This window comes from Diceros bicornis, chromosome 13 (genome assembly GCF_020826845.1).
Source record: "Diceros bicornis minor isolate mBicDic1 chromosome 13, mDicBic1.mat.cur, whole genome shotgun sequence".
NCBI classification, from domain to species: Eukaryota; Metazoa; Chordata; class Mammalia; order Perissodactyla; family Rhinocerotidae; genus Diceros; species Diceros bicornis.
In genome coordinates, this window is record NC_080752.1 from 11,785,868 (window position 1) to 11,806,686 (window position 20,819).

At 40.3% G+C, this 20,819-nt stretch overlaps 1 protein-coding gene across 1 annotated transcript in view; it reads right to left on the bottom strand.

Annotated features, from left to right (window-relative positions):
• BEND5 (BEN domain containing 5) overlaps positions 1-20,819 on the bottom strand; it is a 1,066,878-nt gene that overhangs the window by 305,275 nt on the left and 740,784 nt on the right. Inside the window, exon 5 of the mRNA XM_058552360.1 lies at positions 503-719. Within this exon, the coding sequence (XP_058408343.1) occupies positions 503-719 (217 nt within the window). The remainder of the gene's footprint in view (positions 1-502; positions 720-20,819) is intronic.

The window sequence follows — 20,819 nt, forward strand, 5'->3', positions numbered from 1 at the left end:
GACTGAAATCTCCAGACTCACAGAACTAAACCTGGGGCAAGGAAGAAGGGTTGAGAACTGATGGATGGCAGAGACAGAACACATTGGGGGTAGCACAACCAAATTGCACACCATTGGCTAACCTGCACTGCAGGCAGGTTGGATCCACTGAAAAAAAATTCATATCAGAGGCTCACACTCATGAAATACTTTCATGCCTTTTGTAACACACAGTAGAAGCCTCTGTCTTTTCTCTTAGAGTTTCTGGGATTCACTAGAACATTTGTGTTTGGTTAGAGAGCTTTATCAGCTTCATTCAGGTCAATCATCTGTCTCATACCTTATTCTGTAACTTCTGGTGGCCACAGTAGCAAAGAATCACACAATAAAAACAATTATCTTTAAAAGTTGCATAGCATATAGTCTACAAAGCACCAACATCTATTATTCTATTATTTGCATTCTATAAAAACCCATTGCTAAGCTCCTCCCCCAAGGCTGCCTGTTTCAGAATGGGACTTACCACGCTCTGACCGAGCTGCTCCCGAAAGAAGTAATCCATGTTTCTCTTTTGCAGGCTGTCAAGGTAATGCTGAAAGCGAGTGTATGTATATGGGTAGCAGTAAGCAAATTGGTAAATATCTTCTTCTCGGTCAAAACAAAATGCAAAGGACATCACATAATTCTTCCTATGGTCTGGGCAGCGGTAGTAGTAAACATTCTTAGGTGGTAGCCTTTGCCTGAAAGATAGAAAGAAATTTGAGCATATCAGACAATTGTTCAAGCTTCAAAAGGTAATAAACAGGAATAAATGTCCAAGAGAAAACTGTAACATCAAGAACCCTAGGTGGTGGTGAGGTACAACGCCATATATCTTCTATTGTCAAAAAGAGACCAGATTCTGGCAGCACTTTGTTCAAATTCTTGCCCTGCCCTTTATCAACCATTTGGACAATGCAAACTTAAACAATGTTTATTCATCGTTTATTCTTATTTTGAGCACCTATTATATGCCCAGGCATGATGCTAGGTTCTTGATGTATAATGGTATATGAGATAGGCAAGGTGTCTGTCCTCATGGAGTACATATTCCGGAGGGGAAGCAGTCAATAAAATATTGAAAATAAATATGCAATATAGTTATAGACTCTAAAAGTGCCTTGAGGGGAAATAAAGAGTGTGATGGTATAGTGACATAAACGGGGGAGGCCTACTTTTCCCAGAGAAGTCAGGTTTTTGTATTACAAGACTAATTTAGACCTTTTAAAATAAGCTAATGTGCATTGTGAACATTCAAGGGAGAGAAAAGAATATTCAACATTTGTTTAAATTATTACTATTATTTTTCTACAGAGCATTCCATGAGACTAATTTTCTACAGAAGCACTTGGGAAATAATGCTTTAAAATATGCTGTGTAGGCAATTTTGCTAAGCCATCACACTCATTCTCCAGTAAGGAACACTGAAATACATACATGAGAAAAGGCAAAATGTTCCAGTCATAGTTCCCACAACTCCTTTACATTCACCCACTTCACAGGCTCACTGCACCCTCTCATGCTTTATGATATCCAAACTATTCACACTGTTTCCCTGAAGAGAATGCCTCTTATTTCTATCTCTTCAAATCCTGTTACTCCTGCAAAACCCATCTCAAACTGAGCTTTTTCCATGATCATCCATTGACAATTCCAGGCCAGTTCAGCAACTACATTTTGTAGTAACTCTTGCTTTTTTATTGACTTGCTTTCTAAGTCTTATCCACTAGGATTGATTTGGAAGCTCCTTAAGGGCAAGTATGCCTCTGGTGGGTTCTGGCACAGTGGGTAGAGGATGTAAGGCTCACCTATAGTGGTTTGGCATTCAACTGAGAAGCCAAAGGGCACAGGAGCATTTGGAGGAAAGTGTGAGGAGGTGGGTCTAAGAGATGAAGTGAAGAAAAACAAGAATAGTACTGGCTCCAGGTAGGGCAGCCCACAGAAAATTGTTAAGAACTCCAAGAGCATTATAACACACCAATATTTGTTTCAGAATCTTTTTTCTACCTTGGTGTCTTTTCGAGGCTAAGTGGCCAGTGGGAGGTGAGGCTGTGGGCTTCCTGCGGAAGAGCAGAGGTTACATAGCACTGATGCTTATACATACAGTGGCTTGTATTGCTCACTTATAGCCCTGGGTGTTATGAATCCCACCCAAACATTAAGTAGAATTCAGAGGAGAGAAGACGACAAAAGGAAAAGGAAGGAAAAGTAGATGGAGATTGAGAGAGGAGTGAGGGAAAAGAGAAAGGAAGGAATGGACATTACATACCTAGTAGGGGTTATTTCTGGGGCTCATTCAGTACCTAATTTAATCCTTATAACCATTCTATCAAGGTGGGTATTGTTACCCCAGTTTGTAGATGTGGTCACAGATGTTCATAAAAGTTAAGGAGCTTACTCAGGGTCTCAAGCTAGTACATGACAGAGCTGGGATTCAAGTCTGCTTCTATCTGATTCCAAGCTCAGTACATATAACACTCCTCCATGGTCCCTCAATAAATTGTGGGCTTCTAGCATTCCACATATGAGTGTGTGCAAAAGCCAGCAGGCAAGAGGGAACAAGTAAAATGTTGGAACTGCAAGGAATTCATCATGGCTGAAGGACAAAGAGTGAGAAGGGAAATCATGAGAAATGTGTCTGAAGAGGAAGGCAGAAGCCAGATTAAATAGGGACTGCATAAACCAAGTTAAGGAATTTCAGCATTATCTTGAGGTCACAGGGTACCTTTCCAGTGAGTGAAAGAAGTAAAGTACCATGATCGTGCCAGTCTAAGGGACAGATGAGAATGGGCAGAAGAAGCACAGGGTAGTAGTTGCACAGGTGTAGAAAACAAGACAGATTTGACTATATTAGAAAAAAGTGGCTGAAGTGATGGCCCATAGGGTCTAAGATGAACCTGAAAGTGCTGAGGAGGAGAGGATGTAGACAGAACAGCATAAGCAACAAAGGAACAGAGCTTTTCACATAAAAGTCAGTGGCATTATCAAAGGCTGTCTAGGGGTGTGCTTAGGCCCACAAATAGAGCCCCTTTGTCTCCTACTCCCAAAGCCAGGAGGAGTTAATATGCAAGTAACAACAGTCTTCCTGTAATGCAAATATAGCTTAAAGACAAACTTCCTAGGCACTCCTCTTTTCTAACCAGCTTGCTACCCTAAACCTTCCTATATTGAAATTTTGGAGCTACCAGTTATGAGAAAGAGAAATAACAGCCTGGAGGGTGCATGGGGAGTGAAGAGGAAACTTGTTCCCTCCTGATCCTTCTGTACACGGAGAGTAGGAGACTGAACAGTTGCTGAGAGGTCAATGAGGTAAATAGTGGCCTCCAGGATAGTCAGGCCTTAGTTTATTGTTTTAGTCAGCAAATATTTGTTGAGTATCATGTATCAAGCATAGTTTGGTTAAGATGAGATAAAGGAAGCAGTGGACTAAAAGACTGAGGATCCAAGTGAGATTATTCACCACAGAGTTGAGTTTCAGAGGAAAAAGTGGAAAGTGGAAAGTTTTGAATAGAGAAGGGAGCAGTGGGAAAGCAAGATTAGAGAGAGAACAGACCAGTGCAGCGATGAGGGTATAGAGAGAATAGATGACGGTCTACATCTGTGATGTGATTGAACATGCAGGAATGTGAGGCTGGTAGAATGAGCTAGTCTCAGGGTTCTAGATTTGTATTTAGGGAGAATGCCAGTGAAAGAGGCCTTGAGGTTTGAGACTCCCCAATGGTCTGTGAGAGTCACTTCAGGCCTTGACTCAGAGGCCTGAGTCTGAGTCTCCTGGAGCACAAGGTGAGCATGTGCACAAGTGATATGCAAGTGATTCCTACAGTCATAGGCCCCTCAGGTTATGATGCTGATGCTTTCAACTCTTCATTTACTAGTACATCCGATCAGGGTCCAGGTTTTAAATTCAGTGGTTTTCTCCTATTCTAGCCAGGTTTAGCAACTTCACTCTGAGAGCCTGCCGACTCCACCAAATTTGATTATGTGCTATCAGGAAAATTCATCTAATGCCTGCAGCTGTCCCAGCTCCTCTCCTGAGTGGATCGGATGCCTAACCTGATTTGCAGACAAAGTGAAGGTAATAGGCCCTGGGGTAATCTTTCAAGGAAGCTTAGATGCTGCTCAGGGCTTAGATTTTCCAGACTCTGCTAAGGATATAAACAAACAAACAAAAAAATCTATTTGAGAAGGGCTCAGCAGGCGAAATTCATGAGGACTTTCAAGTAACACAAAGAATAAAGGAAAAGAGGGCTGGGGTTATGTGGGAGAAATGTGTCTCTCATTTGGAATGCACTTCTGATTTTTCTCTTATTTTGCTTATTATGTTTTCACTATGTTTCAGCTGATGGTGCTCAGGGCAAACTACCCCAGGAGCCACCACTCTGGTATGCAGATTATTTCGAGCTGAAGACAATAAGGACTCAGAGAACTCAGGAAGAATATTTGAGTTTCCCCTCCCAAACTGCCTAAAGAATTTAAAACAAAAGATCTGTTTCAGGAAGGAGTTATTATCATGATGGCTATAAAGATAATGTAGGATAGAGGTTACAATAGGAAAGGCACCAAGCCTCTTTTATCAAAAACTGTCTCTCCCTGACCACATTATCTATAGATGACCCTGAAAAGAATTGTCTTCCTGGCCTCTAAAGTCCCAGACCACTACCCACCCCCAACATGTTCCTCGCCTTTAGCTGCAATACTTAAGCAAGCAGCTTAGACAGAGGGACGAGTTGCTCATTTCTGAGTTTCTCCCATGTATACATGTTATTAAGCTTGGTATTATTTTCTCCTGCTAACCTGTCTTGTTGATTATTTGGCCAGCCAGAAGAACCTTAAGGAAAAGGGCGGAGGGAGATTCTCCCTCTCCCCCGACACAGCCATGGTGTTAACTGTTTTATATGCATTATCATTTAATCCTCACAATGACCCTATGAGCTAGGGACTATTCACAGCCCCTTTACACAGACAAGACAATTGAAAGTGAAGCTGGTAAGCCACAGAGCCTGTACTAGATGCAGGCTAGGGTCACTCCCAAGCCTGTGCTCATAGTCCCTATGGTATCTTGCCACCAGCCTTTCTCCTCTTGCCGGCAAACTGATAGCTTTACCTTCTGCTTCCAGAAAAATCTGGTCTCACAGTACTCTCACCAGTACTCTCCTGCTAAAAACTCTTCAAACAACTCCCTAGCCTCACATTTTAGATTGGCTCACAGGCTCCCCAAGATCTCCCTGTGATTCCAGCATCAGCAGCCATTTATCCCTCCTTGAACCCTAAGTTTTATTCATACTGAACTACTCACAACTCCGTAACAAAGTTTTGTGCCACACCTCCAGTACCTCTGTGTCTTTGTCTTTGATCTTTCCTCCACTTGGACTGCCTCCCTGCCACCTTACCTGCTTGGTAAACTCCTATTCATAGATGTGGCATATTGTAGATTGTCAATAAAGGTTTTAGTATTTTTACAAATGAACTAATTAATCGATGAACAAAAGAATGTATAAATAAATGCCCATCCTTTAACATACTTCCTCTCTGAAGCCTTCTCTAACTATTCATTCTTCATTAATTTTTCTCTACTTTGACATATGATATTGAAAAACATTTTATCACCTGGTTTGTCTCTTAACAATGAGCAACAAAAGTAAATGGAGATTTCTTCAAAGAGAAAGTAGGCTTCTTGAAGATGGGAACCATGTCACCTCTTCCCTCTCTTTCTCATTAGAAATGGTACAGAGAAGTTCAAAAAAAAAACTTATTTATAAAACAAATGATAAAAAGAAAAGAAGACTCATCCCGAAGATAAACAGCAGGCATCCTAGGGAGGTAGATTTTAGCTCAGTATAAAGTAGAGACTCTTTAACATTCAGCTGAAGGGAGAATAGGAATGTCCACGTTACAGGAGAGTACAAGTATGGGAAACTTTAAAGGAAATCCCATAAAGAAAGTTCTATACTTGATGTTTGGTTAGACGAGGCAGCCTTCTGATTCCATTTAACACAGATAGTCTGAGGTATTGATGGAAAGAATATAATAATAATAATTATTATTACTATAATACTAATTCCTAATAAATGTATATCATTGACCATGTGCTAGGCCATTCTAAGCACTTTATAATGCATTAACTCCTTTTATCCTCCCAATAATCTTCTGAAGGTATTCCTATTATCACAATGATATGATAAAAATGAAAGTAGGGTCAGGAATGCTTCTTCTTAAGAGAAACAGGTTGTCCATGACTCCCCAGAAGACTCCAGAAAGGAAAGAGTCTAACACCTGTTCCTGCCAGAGATGCAGGAAGATTCCAAGACCTGTGGTGTGCTCTCAGGACTCAGAGACTAAAGGCTGATCCAGCTCTTGGAACAAGCCATCATCCTGGGTCCATCTTGATGACTAAAGAGGACATCCACATGTGTGGGGGAGGCCTGTAACTCACATCTTCAGATTCAGCCATGTGTGCACACGTGAGTGAGTGAGCACACACATACACACGCATGCACACATGTGTACATGTACATACTCAACACATTCACAATAATACTATGTATACCTCTCTATTATAGCCTCTATTACATTATATCAACTTGAATATATGCCTTTCTCCACCATTAGATTGAGTTCTGCTTGAGGGCAGGGTCTATATATTGTTCATCCCTGGTTCTGCAGGACCTATACAGAGCCTCACATAGAGGAGGTGCTCCAAAATGCTTATGAATTGGATAAATGAATATATTTGTGAGTGAACTTTGAGAAATTAAGAAAGTAGAGTAAATAATTTCAGCCACACCCATATATGTATATTGTGCTTTCTCCATATGAAGCTGTGAATCATGCCCTGAACATATTATGTTCTCAAAAACCTCCATGCCTTTTAAAATGCTGTTCTTTCTGTCTGTAATTACCTTTCCCAAACCTTTCTATGTAGTGCATCCCTATATATAGAAGTGAGACCCAGCTCATATGACATTTCCTCTTTGCAGTCTTTGTCAGCAACTCCAGGATGAACTAATTGCTCTGAACACTAATTGCTGACACTGCTGTGTTTCTGATTCATCTCAAAATCCATAGCACTTAACACAGTGCTTGGCCCTGAAGAGGAGCTCAAAGCATGTTTGTTGAATGAATGAGTCAGTGAATTTATGAGTTAATGAATGAATGATTCCTTCCCATTTACCATCCTCTCTGTCTTCTCTCCAAATTGTCAAATTCCCAAAGCATTGTTTTGGAGGTTACCAGAGCACTGAGGAAAGGAGAAGCCTAGGATCCAACAGAGTAAGTACAGAAGCTCTCTAAAACAACAACATTCCCTGGCCCTCTTCAGGAGCCCTGAAAGACAGGAGCTCTAATTTCCTCTCCAATCAAGCAGAAAACATGGATATGGATAGATGAATTCCAACCCCAGAGTCTTCTTTGATAGCAGACACAACTTTTTTCTTCAAAGTAGCAGAAAGGGAAATAACAAAGAATCGATCTTTTCAGGTTTTCAGTCCTAAAGGAGGTATGCAAAACAAAGTCACTCAGATACCCCCAAAGGGAATAACATATTAAATTAAGCACCTCCTGTATGCCAACAATGTGCTACCTGTTTGATGTACACTACTGTCCGACTAATAACACATATTCTTCCCTCCACACCAAGACTGTGCCACTGAAATTCATCCAACAATTGCAATGGCAGAAACTGTCTCTTGGTTCCCCTACTTTGTCTACCCAGGGGCGGGAAGCAAACTGGCATCCAGTTTCCCAGGTATATTTGAAATTGAGGTAAGATTTCAACCCTCTTCCCTTCGTGAGGGCAGCTGAATCTCTAGTCACGCCAACACATGGCCTTTAGTCTATGTTTGGCTGGAACAACCTAGACCATCATCTGGCTTGAGGTAGTTGGCTATTCCTTCTCTTCTCTGGTGTCTGGCACAGCCAGGCGCCTGGCGTGGATGCCCACATTATAAATGCACTCCCTAGGCAAACAGGACCTGCTCTTAATTCCAATCCTATATTCCCCCAAATAATTATAACAGTGCTCCTATAACCAGAATATCTATTCTTATCATTCTCCGCACTTTGTCACAGCTAATCTCTTGGTGAGTCACAGGAGAGCGAGAAAGAAAGAGGGAGGGAGTGCTCAGATACAGGCAACACATTTTTACACCCGGTGTCTAATCAGATTACCATCTTATCAGGGGCTGATGGGCACTCGTGGTGGGAGGAGAGAGACAGTGCTACATATTGCCAGCCAAGTTTCTGATAACAAAAAGACACTGCTCGATTCTTGAATTAACCTTTTTGTCCTACACACTCTATTGTTTATTTTTCAGAGTTTATTTTATGTGTAGGATTTTTTTTTTTTTTTTTTTGGTCTGTGCCTTCTGGAGAAGGACACCCACACACTGAGGCAGCAGCTGCTTCTATTAATTCCAAGCCATTAAAAAAATTAAAATGAAACCCAATTACTTTGGCTGGTTTAGAGCCGGGGAATAGCTGAGACTGATTATTCCCTCTGGTCATGGACAGCGACAATATTCTTACCTAAGTGTGGCTCCTGGCAGAATGCTAATGCAGGCAGACACTCCAGGGACAGGCTCCCCACGCAAGGAGAGGCTCTAAGTCATGTACTTTCTCTTTTCCAATCCAGATTCCTGAGAGGCAGCAGGAAGAGGACACTGGAGAAGGAACTAAGAGTTGGGCTCTAGGCCAAGCTGTAGTCCTTGGGCAGGACTCTTTCCCTCTTTGTCCCTCTGTATAAAATGTGATTACTGAAATGTGTCCTGTATCCTTCTTAGGGTTGTTGTGACTCTTAGGTGAAAGACTATGTTTTCAAAACTATCATTTGCTGGGATATAGGATGGTGTATGAGGCAGTATCAGAATGCTGGGTGCTTTGGGATGGGGTGGCAGGCTATAGCTGCAATGGTTCAGATTTCCACTGAAGTTTTGTATCCAAGTTACTTTGTTGCTGCATTATAGGTTGAATAATAAAAAGGGTTCCAGTTGTGAAGTAGTCACCTTGCATAGAACCTGGTGTACAGAGGCACTAAATAAATATTTTGAATGAATGGATAAATAAGTCAGGCAGAGCGGGGTTTTGAATGAATAGACAGATCTGTGTTCAATTCCAGCTTTGGATGCATTTTAGAAATGCAGTCACTGTACAGTAGAAAGAAAGTGGGCTTGAGCTCTAGCCTACTTCCACTCCTTATCAGTCATATAGCCTTGGGTCTGGGTTTCCACATCTATTAAATGAAAGTAATATCTAGCTTATGGATTTGTTTTGAAAATTAGAGACGAGATTGGTGCCTGACATGTAATAGGTGCTCAGTAATGGTAACTGTGATTATCACCATGCTCTGTATGACGGATAGTTGGCATCACACTATCTCTTGGTTCAGAACAATGAACTGCAAGTTCACACTAAGTGTGTTTAGGGTATGAACTGGGCAGAGCAGGGAGGGGATGGGGATGGGGATGGGGATGGGGATGGGGACAAGGGATGGGGAACCATTTTAATACACGGTCATGAAAGAAAACCAGTGATAACCCTGTTTTCTCTTCCCGACCCTTCCCAGACCCACTGTAACCAATATCTCCCTTTCAATGAGGTGTGCTCTATGATAAAACTAAGTGTGTGCACTCAGATACAGGAAGGCAGTTAATCTCTTCAGGTCCCAAATGGGACTCCCAGGGGGGAGAAGTATTCAAAGGTGTCGCCTCTGCTTGCAGCTTGCTGTACCAACCAATCGTGCTGTAGCCCAAACAGCAACCTGCCAGATGCATGGAGCCTCCAGGTCACTAGTTGGTGGGATTGATAGAAACTGTAGAAAATTATAGGTTAGGTGAATGTGAAATACATTTGGGAAATAGACACTGAGCAGTCCTGCTTATAGGGAATAGTCTGATTTCTCTCAGCATAGTTATCATATGGTGTAAATCTAAAATTATTTATTTTATTATTTGGTTACACCTTACAAAAAAAAATTGCAATACACCCTTTCACCAGCTAATGAGCTCAAAAATGCAAAAGTGCATGTTTTAGGAAAGTTAACTACTAACTTTCCATTTCTCATGAAATTCAGTGATGAACACATAACTTGTGTAAAATGTTTGTCAGTATTTATGATCCACCGTAGGGGGTGTACAGATAACATGACCACATAAAAAGCAGAAGACACAAATCTGCTGAAGAAACATCAGCATCTACTTTATTTAACAGTTATTTTAAGAAAATTTATGCCCAAAGACTACAATTTACACATGTACAAGCAGAAGCATAGAAGAAAAATGATTGAAATTATTTTAGAAGAACAGTCACGTACTCTAAATGAAAAGCCAAACTTCAGAGTGATGTGTAGTATTGCTTGTTCTAAAATCATTTCAATCATTTTTCATTCCAAGTTTTCTTATATATAAAGTGGTGCTTTATATATATAAAGTGTTTCTCTATTAAAAGAACTAAAACTAGCAGCTTTATATCAGTGTCATCAGATGTTTCAAACAAAATAATTTAACTTAATTCCACTGTAATTCAATTATTTTCATCCCATTCACTGAATCAAAGTAAATCTTTTGGCATTCTGTTAAAGGTAAAATACTGTTAGTGATAATGATACTGCTAATTCAGTAAAAAAAAAAAGGTTCAATATTAAAGATAAAATTACTTACTTTTTGTTATGATAGTATGAGTGCAAATTTTGGTAAAAGCAATATGCTTGTTAAATCAACAAATCTAAGGAGTAGAAATTTATTTTGAATTGGTTTGAGGTATCCATATAAATTATAATTGCATCCAAACAAGCTTCTATTTTCTACCTTCAAAATAGCAACCACAGTTCTCAAAATTTACACAAAGTAAGTGAACTACACAATTTTTTATGAAGCTAATGCTAAACCACATGCAAAAAAACTTTTTTAAGATTCAGGAAGGCAGACCGTGTTTATTTTCTTTACTGTCTGCTATCAATGAGATTTTAGAGATTTTGAGCCTTTAATAAGCTGCTTTGTTAATCAATGTTGATTTTGCTTTCTTGTTGTTGTTGTTAATGAGACTTCAAAATTTTGTTAATGAGATCTCTAAATGAGAACAAAATTTTCATTTCATTTTGTTCAGAATCAATTGGAAATCTTTAATCAAATATTCAACAAATGAAGCACCAAAGTATGTCAGCTTTTAAAGCTTTTCTCAAATTGCAATTATTAAAAACAAAGCTTGTGAACAAGAAGACATGACATTTATCTCTACAAAAGCAAAGGAGGAAATGCACAAATTAAATGATGAAAGCACAATTGGAGTACAAGATTTAATTGTTAACTCCAATGATTATACTTTAGGATACCTCAGTTTAGGAGGAGAAGTTTTTGGTGAAGCTCCTATTTTTAATTGGATATTTGTATATTGTACCAGAGTGGAATGAAATTGAGAAGGCCTACAATTTTGTAGCATCTGCATTTGGTGAAAATTTAAAAGAATCAAGAAGAAACACCTTATGTAACAAAAGTTATTTTATAAAAAAATTTATCCAAGAAAATTTCTCTGAAGGGAATAAACAAGATAGTAATTATGGAAATATTTGGACTAAAATGGATATATTTCAATACTAAAAAGCTTATAACTGAGACTGTCCCCTATTTAGGAGAATTTGTTCTAAGTTTACCAGGTACGTCGGTGTCTATAGAGATAATGCCTTTTATTTAAGAATATTATGATCTACAAAGAAGAATCAGTTGAATTTGTCAACAATTTCAAACTTATTAACCATGAAAGGCAATTCTGAAGAAGACTGAAGCAATGTCATCAAAAACTACAGATAATAAAACCATAGTAGAAAAAATATTCTTCATAAAAATATCAATGACATTATTAGTATTAGATATGCATGTAGCTAAGAAAGTGATTGAAGCATGTGAAAGTATGCCAAAAATAACTGCACTGATTTTAAGAAAATAAATATAAACAAGTTTTTCAAAAATGTTGCTTTAACCTACATGGATGTATATTAATTTTATTTTTAGAACAAGTTTTAATTTTGAAAATAATTGTTTTGTAAGTCCAATGTAATACAACAATTCGCGGTCAATACATGAATATTTAAAAAAATATACAAAATTTTATTTTAGTTTCTCTGTTCACTTTCAGTTGGGATGATAAATTATGTGGTCCTATCCATCTGCCAACCTGATTGCTCCCCTTGAATGTCTCAAAGTTACCTCAAATTCAATCTGATTAAAATGGATCTCCTGATCTTCCCCAAAAATGGCCTTCTGGATATGCTCCCAACTCGGTAAACAGAATCACCATCCCCATCCCTCCAACTGGACATGCCAGAAACCTCAGAGTCAAGCTCGATGTCTTCCTGTCTTTCATCCTTTCCTTCTTTTTGTCATTCAATAAATATTGCCTGACAGCATCCCATGTTGACACTCTTCTAGATGGTGAGAAAGCAGAAGTAAAAAAACCAATTCGGTGTTTTCATGGAACTTAAATTCTAGTGAGAAAGAGAGAGAAACATTGATATATAATATAGTGTAAGGTAATGCTAAGTGTAATGAATACAAATAAAGCAAGGTAAGGGGACAGAGGGTAATGGAGGGGGCTATTTTATTTAGGGTGGTCAGGTAACCATTTAGTAGAAACTGAATGACATGAGGAAATAACCCATACATATCCCAGAAAATAGTGGTCCAGAGGGAATAGCAAGCACAAAGGTCCAAGGCCAAGAAGAAGCTTTGGTGTGTCCTAGGAACAGCAGGAAGGTCAGTGTGATTGAACAGGAGTAAGTGAGGAGGTGACTGGTAGAAAATGAATGAGAAAGGAAAAGAGGGGACCAGATCATAGGGCCTTGCAGGCCTTGGTAAGAGTTTTGTAGGAGAAGCCTTTGTAGGGTAGAGATACTGAGAGTGATGAAATGACTTGATTTACATTTTTTTTTCTTTTTGCTGAGGAAGATTCACCCTGAGCTAACATCTGTTGCCAATCTTCCTCTTGTTGTATGTGAGCCACCACCACAGCATGCCCACTGACAGACGAGTGGTGTAGGTCTGTACCAGGGGACCAAATCTGGGCCACCAAGCACACTGAACTTAACCACTAAGCCACCGCAACCGGCACTTGATTTACATTTTAATAGGAGCTCTTGAGTAGAGAAGTAGTCTGTGGTGGGGAGAAGGGAAGTGAAAGCAAGGAGGCCACTTGGGTAGCTATTGCAGTGGTCCAGGCAAGAAATAATGATGGGTTGGGTTAGGGCAGAAGCTGTGGAGGGGGTAAGAAGTTGTGAGATTTGGAGTCTATTTTGAAGTTAAAGACTATAGGATTTGTTGATGGATTGAATATGAGATGCAAAAGTAGGAGAAAAGTTAATCATGATATTAAGTTTTTTGGCCTGAAATCATTTACTAAAATTTTTATATGCCTCATCTCACTAAGGTCTTTAAAGTCTATCTCCAAAAGATATCTCCAATCTGTCTACTTGTCTCTACTTCCACGTTTTTGCTAGTTTGCTGAAAAAGTCCCCTACCCAATCCAGCTTCCTTTTTCTCACACTTCCCCTCTCCAATCCCTTTTCCACATAGCCTTTTCAAAGCTTAAATGGATCATGTCACTTCCTGGATTAAAACTCTTCCACAATTTCCAATTATTCTGGAACGAAATCCAAACTCTTTAACGTGATTTTTTTACTTCTTCAGATGAACCAAGTTCATAGTCTGTCTCAGGACCTTTGAATACATTTTCTTCTATCCATCCTGTTTTCCACACTAACTCCCCCCTTTGCCTACCTGACTTCTACCCATCATTTTTGTTTTAGCTCAAATGGTATCTTTCCTATTACCACCTAAGTCATATTCTCCTGTTAGTCTCCCTTGGAGCAACTAGGTCTTTTCCCTCAAAGCATTACCTTAATTCACAATTACATATGTATATGTGCTTTTTACTTACAGTTTACATTTCCAACTATGTTGTAATTTTTATGTGGTTAGGGACCATATCTGTTTTTGCTTGCCAGTGAATAATCTAGCATCTAACACAGTACCTGATACATGGTAGACTTGTAGAAGATATTTGTAAACTGAATGGAGTGAATATGTGTGGGTGAGGGGATAATGACAGAGAGGTAAGGAGGCTGACTGTCAGTGGCCTCCTTGGGACAAGGAGGTCTAAGCCCATGTTGGCTAGGGAGTTCCCAGCAGAGCTGGGTAGGTGTGGGTATTGTGGTGGAGGGGCTTCTAAGCTGTTCCATGAGTTAGATTTTATAGGAGCTTCACACATTACTTCTCTCAGAAAAAAGACAAAGGCATTAATCATCCAGACAAAGGTTTCCTTCCTCTCCTGTACAGTGGCAGGGTCCCACATAATGTAGTATCCTGGTTTGTTTCTGGATTCTTCCTGCTTCTCCTTCTACTGCCATCAGATTAGAGCTTTTAAGCTGAAAGATTCACTGTCAGTCAGCCCTACCATGTGAGGGGGCACTGTGAGGTCTTCCAGACTGTAAATGTAGAGCTCAGTCTGGTTCACTAAGCAAGGCGGCTCTCGTCATAATGGCCCCCCAGTACAGAGTGGTTACAGATTGTTCCCCTGTACTCACTGAGTGAGGTACTACAGGCTCGGCATGACTAAGGTTGAGGGGTTGCCTAGCAGTAGATAAAGAAATACAGGGAAACAGGACCACCTGAAGCATCATCTGATTTATAATCTCCGGCCCAGTACCCCCAGCATCCAAATCCTAGCACAAGGATTACCTGTTCACTAAGTGAAATGAACTGAGACCCCAGCGGAAAGACTGAGGCATACATCATGAGAGTAGATTCAAGTGGCCTGGAGTCCATGGGATCCAGGAAATGGCCTAAATTCTAGATTGCCAAATCCAGGAAGCTAAGCCAAAAAGCAAAGTGAAAAATGATCTGGTCCAAAAACTAAGTTTCAAGACTCTAGGGGATAGGAGATGAGAGACAATGATGTTGGAGCCAAGACTGAGTCAGCAGCTAAGGAAACAGACTGCCAAGGAGAAAAGCGAGGAGAGGCAGAGGGCACGGGTAGCAAGTGACTTTCAGCTCTCCAGGGCAGAAAAAACAATCAGTCTCAAGTGGATGGAAATGAGATCAGAATCAGCGAGGAGGAGGAGGAGAGTAAAATTACTTAGCAGAGATGATGTACCTACCAGCTTCCAAACCAGGTCATGTGGAAATTATTCTTTTCTACTGTGATAAAGGGAACCTGGAGTAAGACCAACCCTACCAGGAATGAAAAGATGGCATGAATACATGGGGAGCAGAATGAGAATCTTGAGGAGAGATCCTCTAGGGTGTCAGTCTCCAGATAGTACATGAGGAAGACAGGCAAGGCCATTGCTGCAAATGAAAAGTGATCACGACTTGATGACTTGTGGATACATAAGGAGCAGCAGGCTGTGAGGTATGGGATTTGAGCTTGGGAGGTGAAACACTGACCAGAAAACAAAGACTGAGATATGGCACAGACCTGGAAGGTCTGAGGCAGAGAAGGGCAGTGTTTCCTAATGGTGCCAGAAGAGTCACTGGGGTGGTATGATTGCTGCAAGACCCCAGCAAGATGGATTCAGCAACAAGCATCAGGTTATCAGGGTCAGAACAAGTGGTAGGTTGGAATGGAGACTGACACAGGAGTCAGACGTAAAGGCAAAACAAAGATCCATCATCCTGGCTAGGAGGCCGAGTTAGGTCAAGACTTAGTCATGATTCTGAGGAAAAATCCTGGGAACTGAATGAACTTTCATTTATTGCCAGTGCCTCTTACCCACTATCTTCAGGATAGGACTGAGCCCCCTACAGGGAGGGGTCTAAGTCTACAGGTGAGCTGAGTTGTCAAACCATGGAGCCTACTAACAAGTGTCTATTACACCTAGTCTACTACGTCTATTATGACTAGTCTACTATGTCTAGAGTTACTTATCTTTGGTCTTACCTCCTCTGGGAAGTCCTCCCTCCACCTATAGTAGTTATTCCCCTTCCCTGCCCCTGTGATCCCTGTACTACCCTAGGAGAACAGGCCTCATGCTTCATTATCGCTTAACATTGTTCTTCCTTGTTCCATTGAGTGAGGCCATGTCTCTATTTGCACATCATGAAACCCTCATGGCTAAACCAAGTCTGGTACATAGCAATCACTAAGTAAATAAATTTTATTGAATGAATGAATGAATGAGTGAATGAGAGAGTGAATAAGTCAGGGAGTAGCAAAAGATGAGGTCAAAAAGGAAGGTAAGGGCCAGATCATGTAGTGCCTTGTAAGCCACGCTGTGGAGTAAAGACTGACTATAAAAGAAGTAAAGAGCCACAAATGGATTTGAAGTATGTTTTCAGTGACCCCCTATACTCAAAGGCTGCTGGCTCCTAAGGGGGCACTAGCTATGCTCCATCAGGTCATCCCCTCACAAAGTAACTGGTTGAAATGCTGATGCATAGGAGTCAGCTCTGACGTTTCAGTTTCCATCACATGAAAGACAATGTCAATTTCTCAGTACCCATGATCTGCCTGGGAATGGTGCAGATTTCTTTCTACACCATTGATTTTCACAGTTAAAAAATTATGTGAAAGAGCTTTCATACTTCAGTGGACTTATTAATGTTAGAAGCTCTGAATTCATATACTTCACAACCTCCTGCTTTTCAGGGTTATTATGTTAATTAAAATAATAAAAATGGACTCAATAGAGAGCTTTTGGTAATTGAAATGAGTAAATGAACTTTGCAAGTCATCTACCAGCTTCCTGAAATTTGGGAACCAGAGTGTAGGAGGTGAGGAACTTTTTATTTTCTTCCAATAAGAAATGCATAATTGTTCTTTGAAAGATTTTCTTTGTAATCTATCTGGGAGTTCTATAAACACTTTATACCGACACAACTATACACTGTCGTGGAGAGGTAGGATTTTAGGGATCATCTGTTCTAGTGCCTTTCAAATATTTTTTAGTTTCTTCAAAAGGGCTTTTTTCAAAAAAGCTAGCAGAGAAGCACAACATGCAAAAACCAACCAAACAGACAAAATTCAGATGGTAAGAGACAGGGCAAAGGGAGGGTGGGCTTGATCTAATCCAACCTATTCATTTTACAACTGAAGCCTAGAGAAGTAAATGACTGGGCCAAAGCCACACTGGAGGTTAGAGAGAGAGCAGAGAAGTGCTCTGCCAATTGTATTTGTTTTGTTCATTCATTAAACAACTATTTACCAAGCACAGTTCTTGATGCTGAGGATAAATTGGTGTATAAAACAAAGTTCCTGTTTTTATGGGAGTGAATAAATAGACAAATGATAGATAGATAGGTAGATAGATAGATAGATAGATAGATAGATAGATAGATAGATAGATAGATAGATGATAGATAATCTGTGTGTGTGTGTGTCAGGCGGTGATAAGTGCTATGAAGAAAAAAAGACAACATAAGGGATAGAAAGTAAAGGAGGGGGTGATACGTTTTTTATACAAGGGTGTCAAAGAAGGCCTTTCTGATGAGGTAACATCTAAATAAGGTGCAGGAGGGAATCCAGTGGATTTGGGGAGAGTGTTGTAGGCAGAGGGAATAGCAAATGCCAGCCACGTTTCCCTGCTGCTCCTGCTCCTCCAGGACAGAGTACCCACTAGGTGCCAGGCATTGCATTTGCCCTTTTACATGCATGGAAGCTTGGGGCATTAATGAGAACATGGATTTTAGAAGCAAACAGATCTAGTTTTGAATCTAGGTTTTGCCAGGAAATTGACTTATTCTCTTTTACTTTTAATATTCTGATTTTTAAAATTGTAATGATATTTTTCCTGCAGATTTGTTCAAAGGATCTAATAAGAAAATACATGTAAAGCTCCTGACACACACTGGTGCTCTACAGTTGGGAGCTATCAGTCTTGGCTACTTCACTTTCTTTGAATGAAGGATTCTTGTTGTAGTGGGCATTCGTAAATTTTGGCTGCTCGGCATCCATTTCTTCTTCTTAACAGCTAACTATTTCCTATACTTAAATGACACCTTCCTTATTGGGTATAATTTGTTGGAGTCATAAGAAACGGCCTTGCTGTCCCATGCCAAAGCATATACCTCTATGTGGGCTAATCAGATATGACCTCCATGGAATCTGTATCTTGAAAAGAGAGAAAATAATGAAAAACTTGGTGTTCCTTCACGTCCTGACCAGACTGTTCCATTCGAAGGCCACTTTTGTGGCTTCCTCTCCCTGTGCTAAAGCTCTTTGCTTCTTGCTCACCCTCAAGTCTAGGTCTCTCTCCACTTCCCATTGACTCTCTAAGTCCCCAACATTCTTCAAATGCATTTCCTTTTGTCTAAGTTAAACAGAATGGATTTCTACTCTTAGTAACTAAAGAAACTGTATCTTATACACTCATACATAACCAATTTAACTGGAGACAATGAAAACAACACCAACATAATCCATATTTGCCTTCTAGATAATTAGAATTATGTTGTTGAACAATAATGTTGATAAAGAAATTTTGAATTACATATATGGTCTTTGCCAACTCATTTACCTCTCTGAAAAGCAATTTCTCCAACTAAAAAACAAGAAGATTAAAAACAAAACAAAACAAACAAGATTAAATTAACTGATCCTCAAAGGGTTGAACTGACATTTTAGGATTCCAAAGTCTATGAGGTTGATTCTAAGAATTTCACTATAATGTTATTAGTTTTATAAGATACCTTCAAAGCTTTAACCAAAGGCCAGTAAGGAAAAATTTTCAGATCATATGATAACCTCAAATCACACTATGTAAGCAGCTGCCTATTTCACCTCTATGTAGGGGTAGCTCAGACATTCAACTGCTTCTTGGGTAGAATAAGAAATAAGGGTGTGGTAGGCAAGATGTAGTGGGTCCACTGAAAGATGTCATTTAAGATCACACAGCTAGTCAGTGGCAGTTAGTCAAGGCTTCAACTCCAGAGGCTAACACTTAAACAGAACACTACCCTACTAGGTAATGTGGACCTTCACAGGAGAGATAGGTGGGGTGATCAGGGAAGGATTCCTGAAGAGGGTGGCTTGAAACTGAATCTTGACAGTGGGATAAAATGTGGATTCATTCAAATGGGAGGACAGATTTCTCAGACAGAGGGAGTGTATATGAAAAGGACCAGAGGTGAGAGTGCACAAGATATATTGAAGGTAACTGGGCCATGTAGCTGAAGCATAAGTTTTATGTGGGGATCACTGGTGAGAAGCTTGAACCCAACCGTAGGGAATGGGGTGGGGTCTGACCGTCAGACTAAGGAATATCATTAATCAAATGTATCGTATGTATGCTCTACTTTCTCCAAGTAATCTTTGCTGCACTGCCTCTGCATCCTCTGCCTTGCCTACAACGGCACCAAGGGAGGGAGAAGATCCAATTAATGTTATCGGAGTTCACACAGTAGACTTTGGAGAAGTGTTACCTAAAATAGAAGAAATGGGTGGATTCCTTTTCCAGGCAGGACTATTGAACAGCAGCCAGTTTCCTATCAAAAGCTCACACAACTAGCCTAATTCTTTCTGGGAGAGTTCTAGGGAGAATCTTGAGCTAGGTCTGGAATTTGGGGAGGATGTGGGAAAGTGGTGTTAAGTGTGGAAAGAGGAGGGCTGTGACAGCAGAGTGTGTAGGGAGGTCAGGCCTTTCTCTCTAAGCTGGGCTTCTGTCTTGAAGCATAAGACTGAGAAAGTGTTCCGCAAGTTGACAAGTTACTGCAATAAGGGAAAAAAGAAGACCAAAATAAATAAATAAATAAATCCCACGGAGTGAAGACAAAGGTGATGGGATCAAGAGGCAAACGGAAGGAGAGAGGCCTTATGCAAGATTTATTAGAGAGCATGGCTTGGAAAATAAATTCAGCAATGGTTCCTGTCCTTTTGGGCTGAGACCTTACAGAATGTGATATTTCTGAAAAATGAGTCCCAGTCCACCCCAGGGCTTCCAGCTTGCTGAAGATGGATTCTCAGCATTGTGAACGCTTATTTGGGATAATAAGGGTGGAAGGGGTGGCAACTTCACTCTTTCTGGCTTAGTTTTGGTCAGAAATTGCATCTCTATTTGAAAATTAGTCGAATGTAGCTGTACCAGTGTCCATGTTACTAGGAGCAGCAAAGCCTCAGCTGATGAAAAGTGCTCTGAATGCCCAGCAGCCCACAGATGCAGCCTGCAGAAAAGAGAATTGAAGCCCTGCCTATGAGGTTAGTATGCCCGCTCCATAACCCCTTCCCCTGCTACCTCCAATTTCAAAATTTAGTTAATTCTCAATTTCCTGACTGAGTCAGAGCAGCTCTTTATGGATAATGCAAAACTCAAGCACACATTCAACACCTTCTCTGCGCAAGCATTTTTCTACGTACTGGAGATTTAAAGATGAATAGATGCAATCCTGTCCCCTTACCCCGAGAAATTCAGTCTTGCAAGAGATACAGGCATCCTGACCAGGATAAGAAGTATTCTGAGCACTGTGATAGAGGTATGTGCACATGCAATAGGAGCACAGAGAAATCATGTGTGACGTGGGGAGTCATCCAGACCCACTGGAGCCTGGTCTTGATGGATGGATGGTTAGGAGCTCACCAAAGGATGAAGGGATGATGAAGGAATTTCTCAGCAGAGAGAAAACCATGGGGAGATGGAGCTAGATTTTGCATACTGTTTAGGGGAACAGGTTTTTAAAGTTAATATCTGATCTTTTCACATACCTCTTGGAAACTTCTAGTGCCTTTCCATTGCACATGAAAAAAAGGCTAAACTCATCACCATGACGTGACCTCCACCTACTTCATCTTGCACTGCTGTCTTTCTTCCCTCCTCTGCTCTAGCCCCA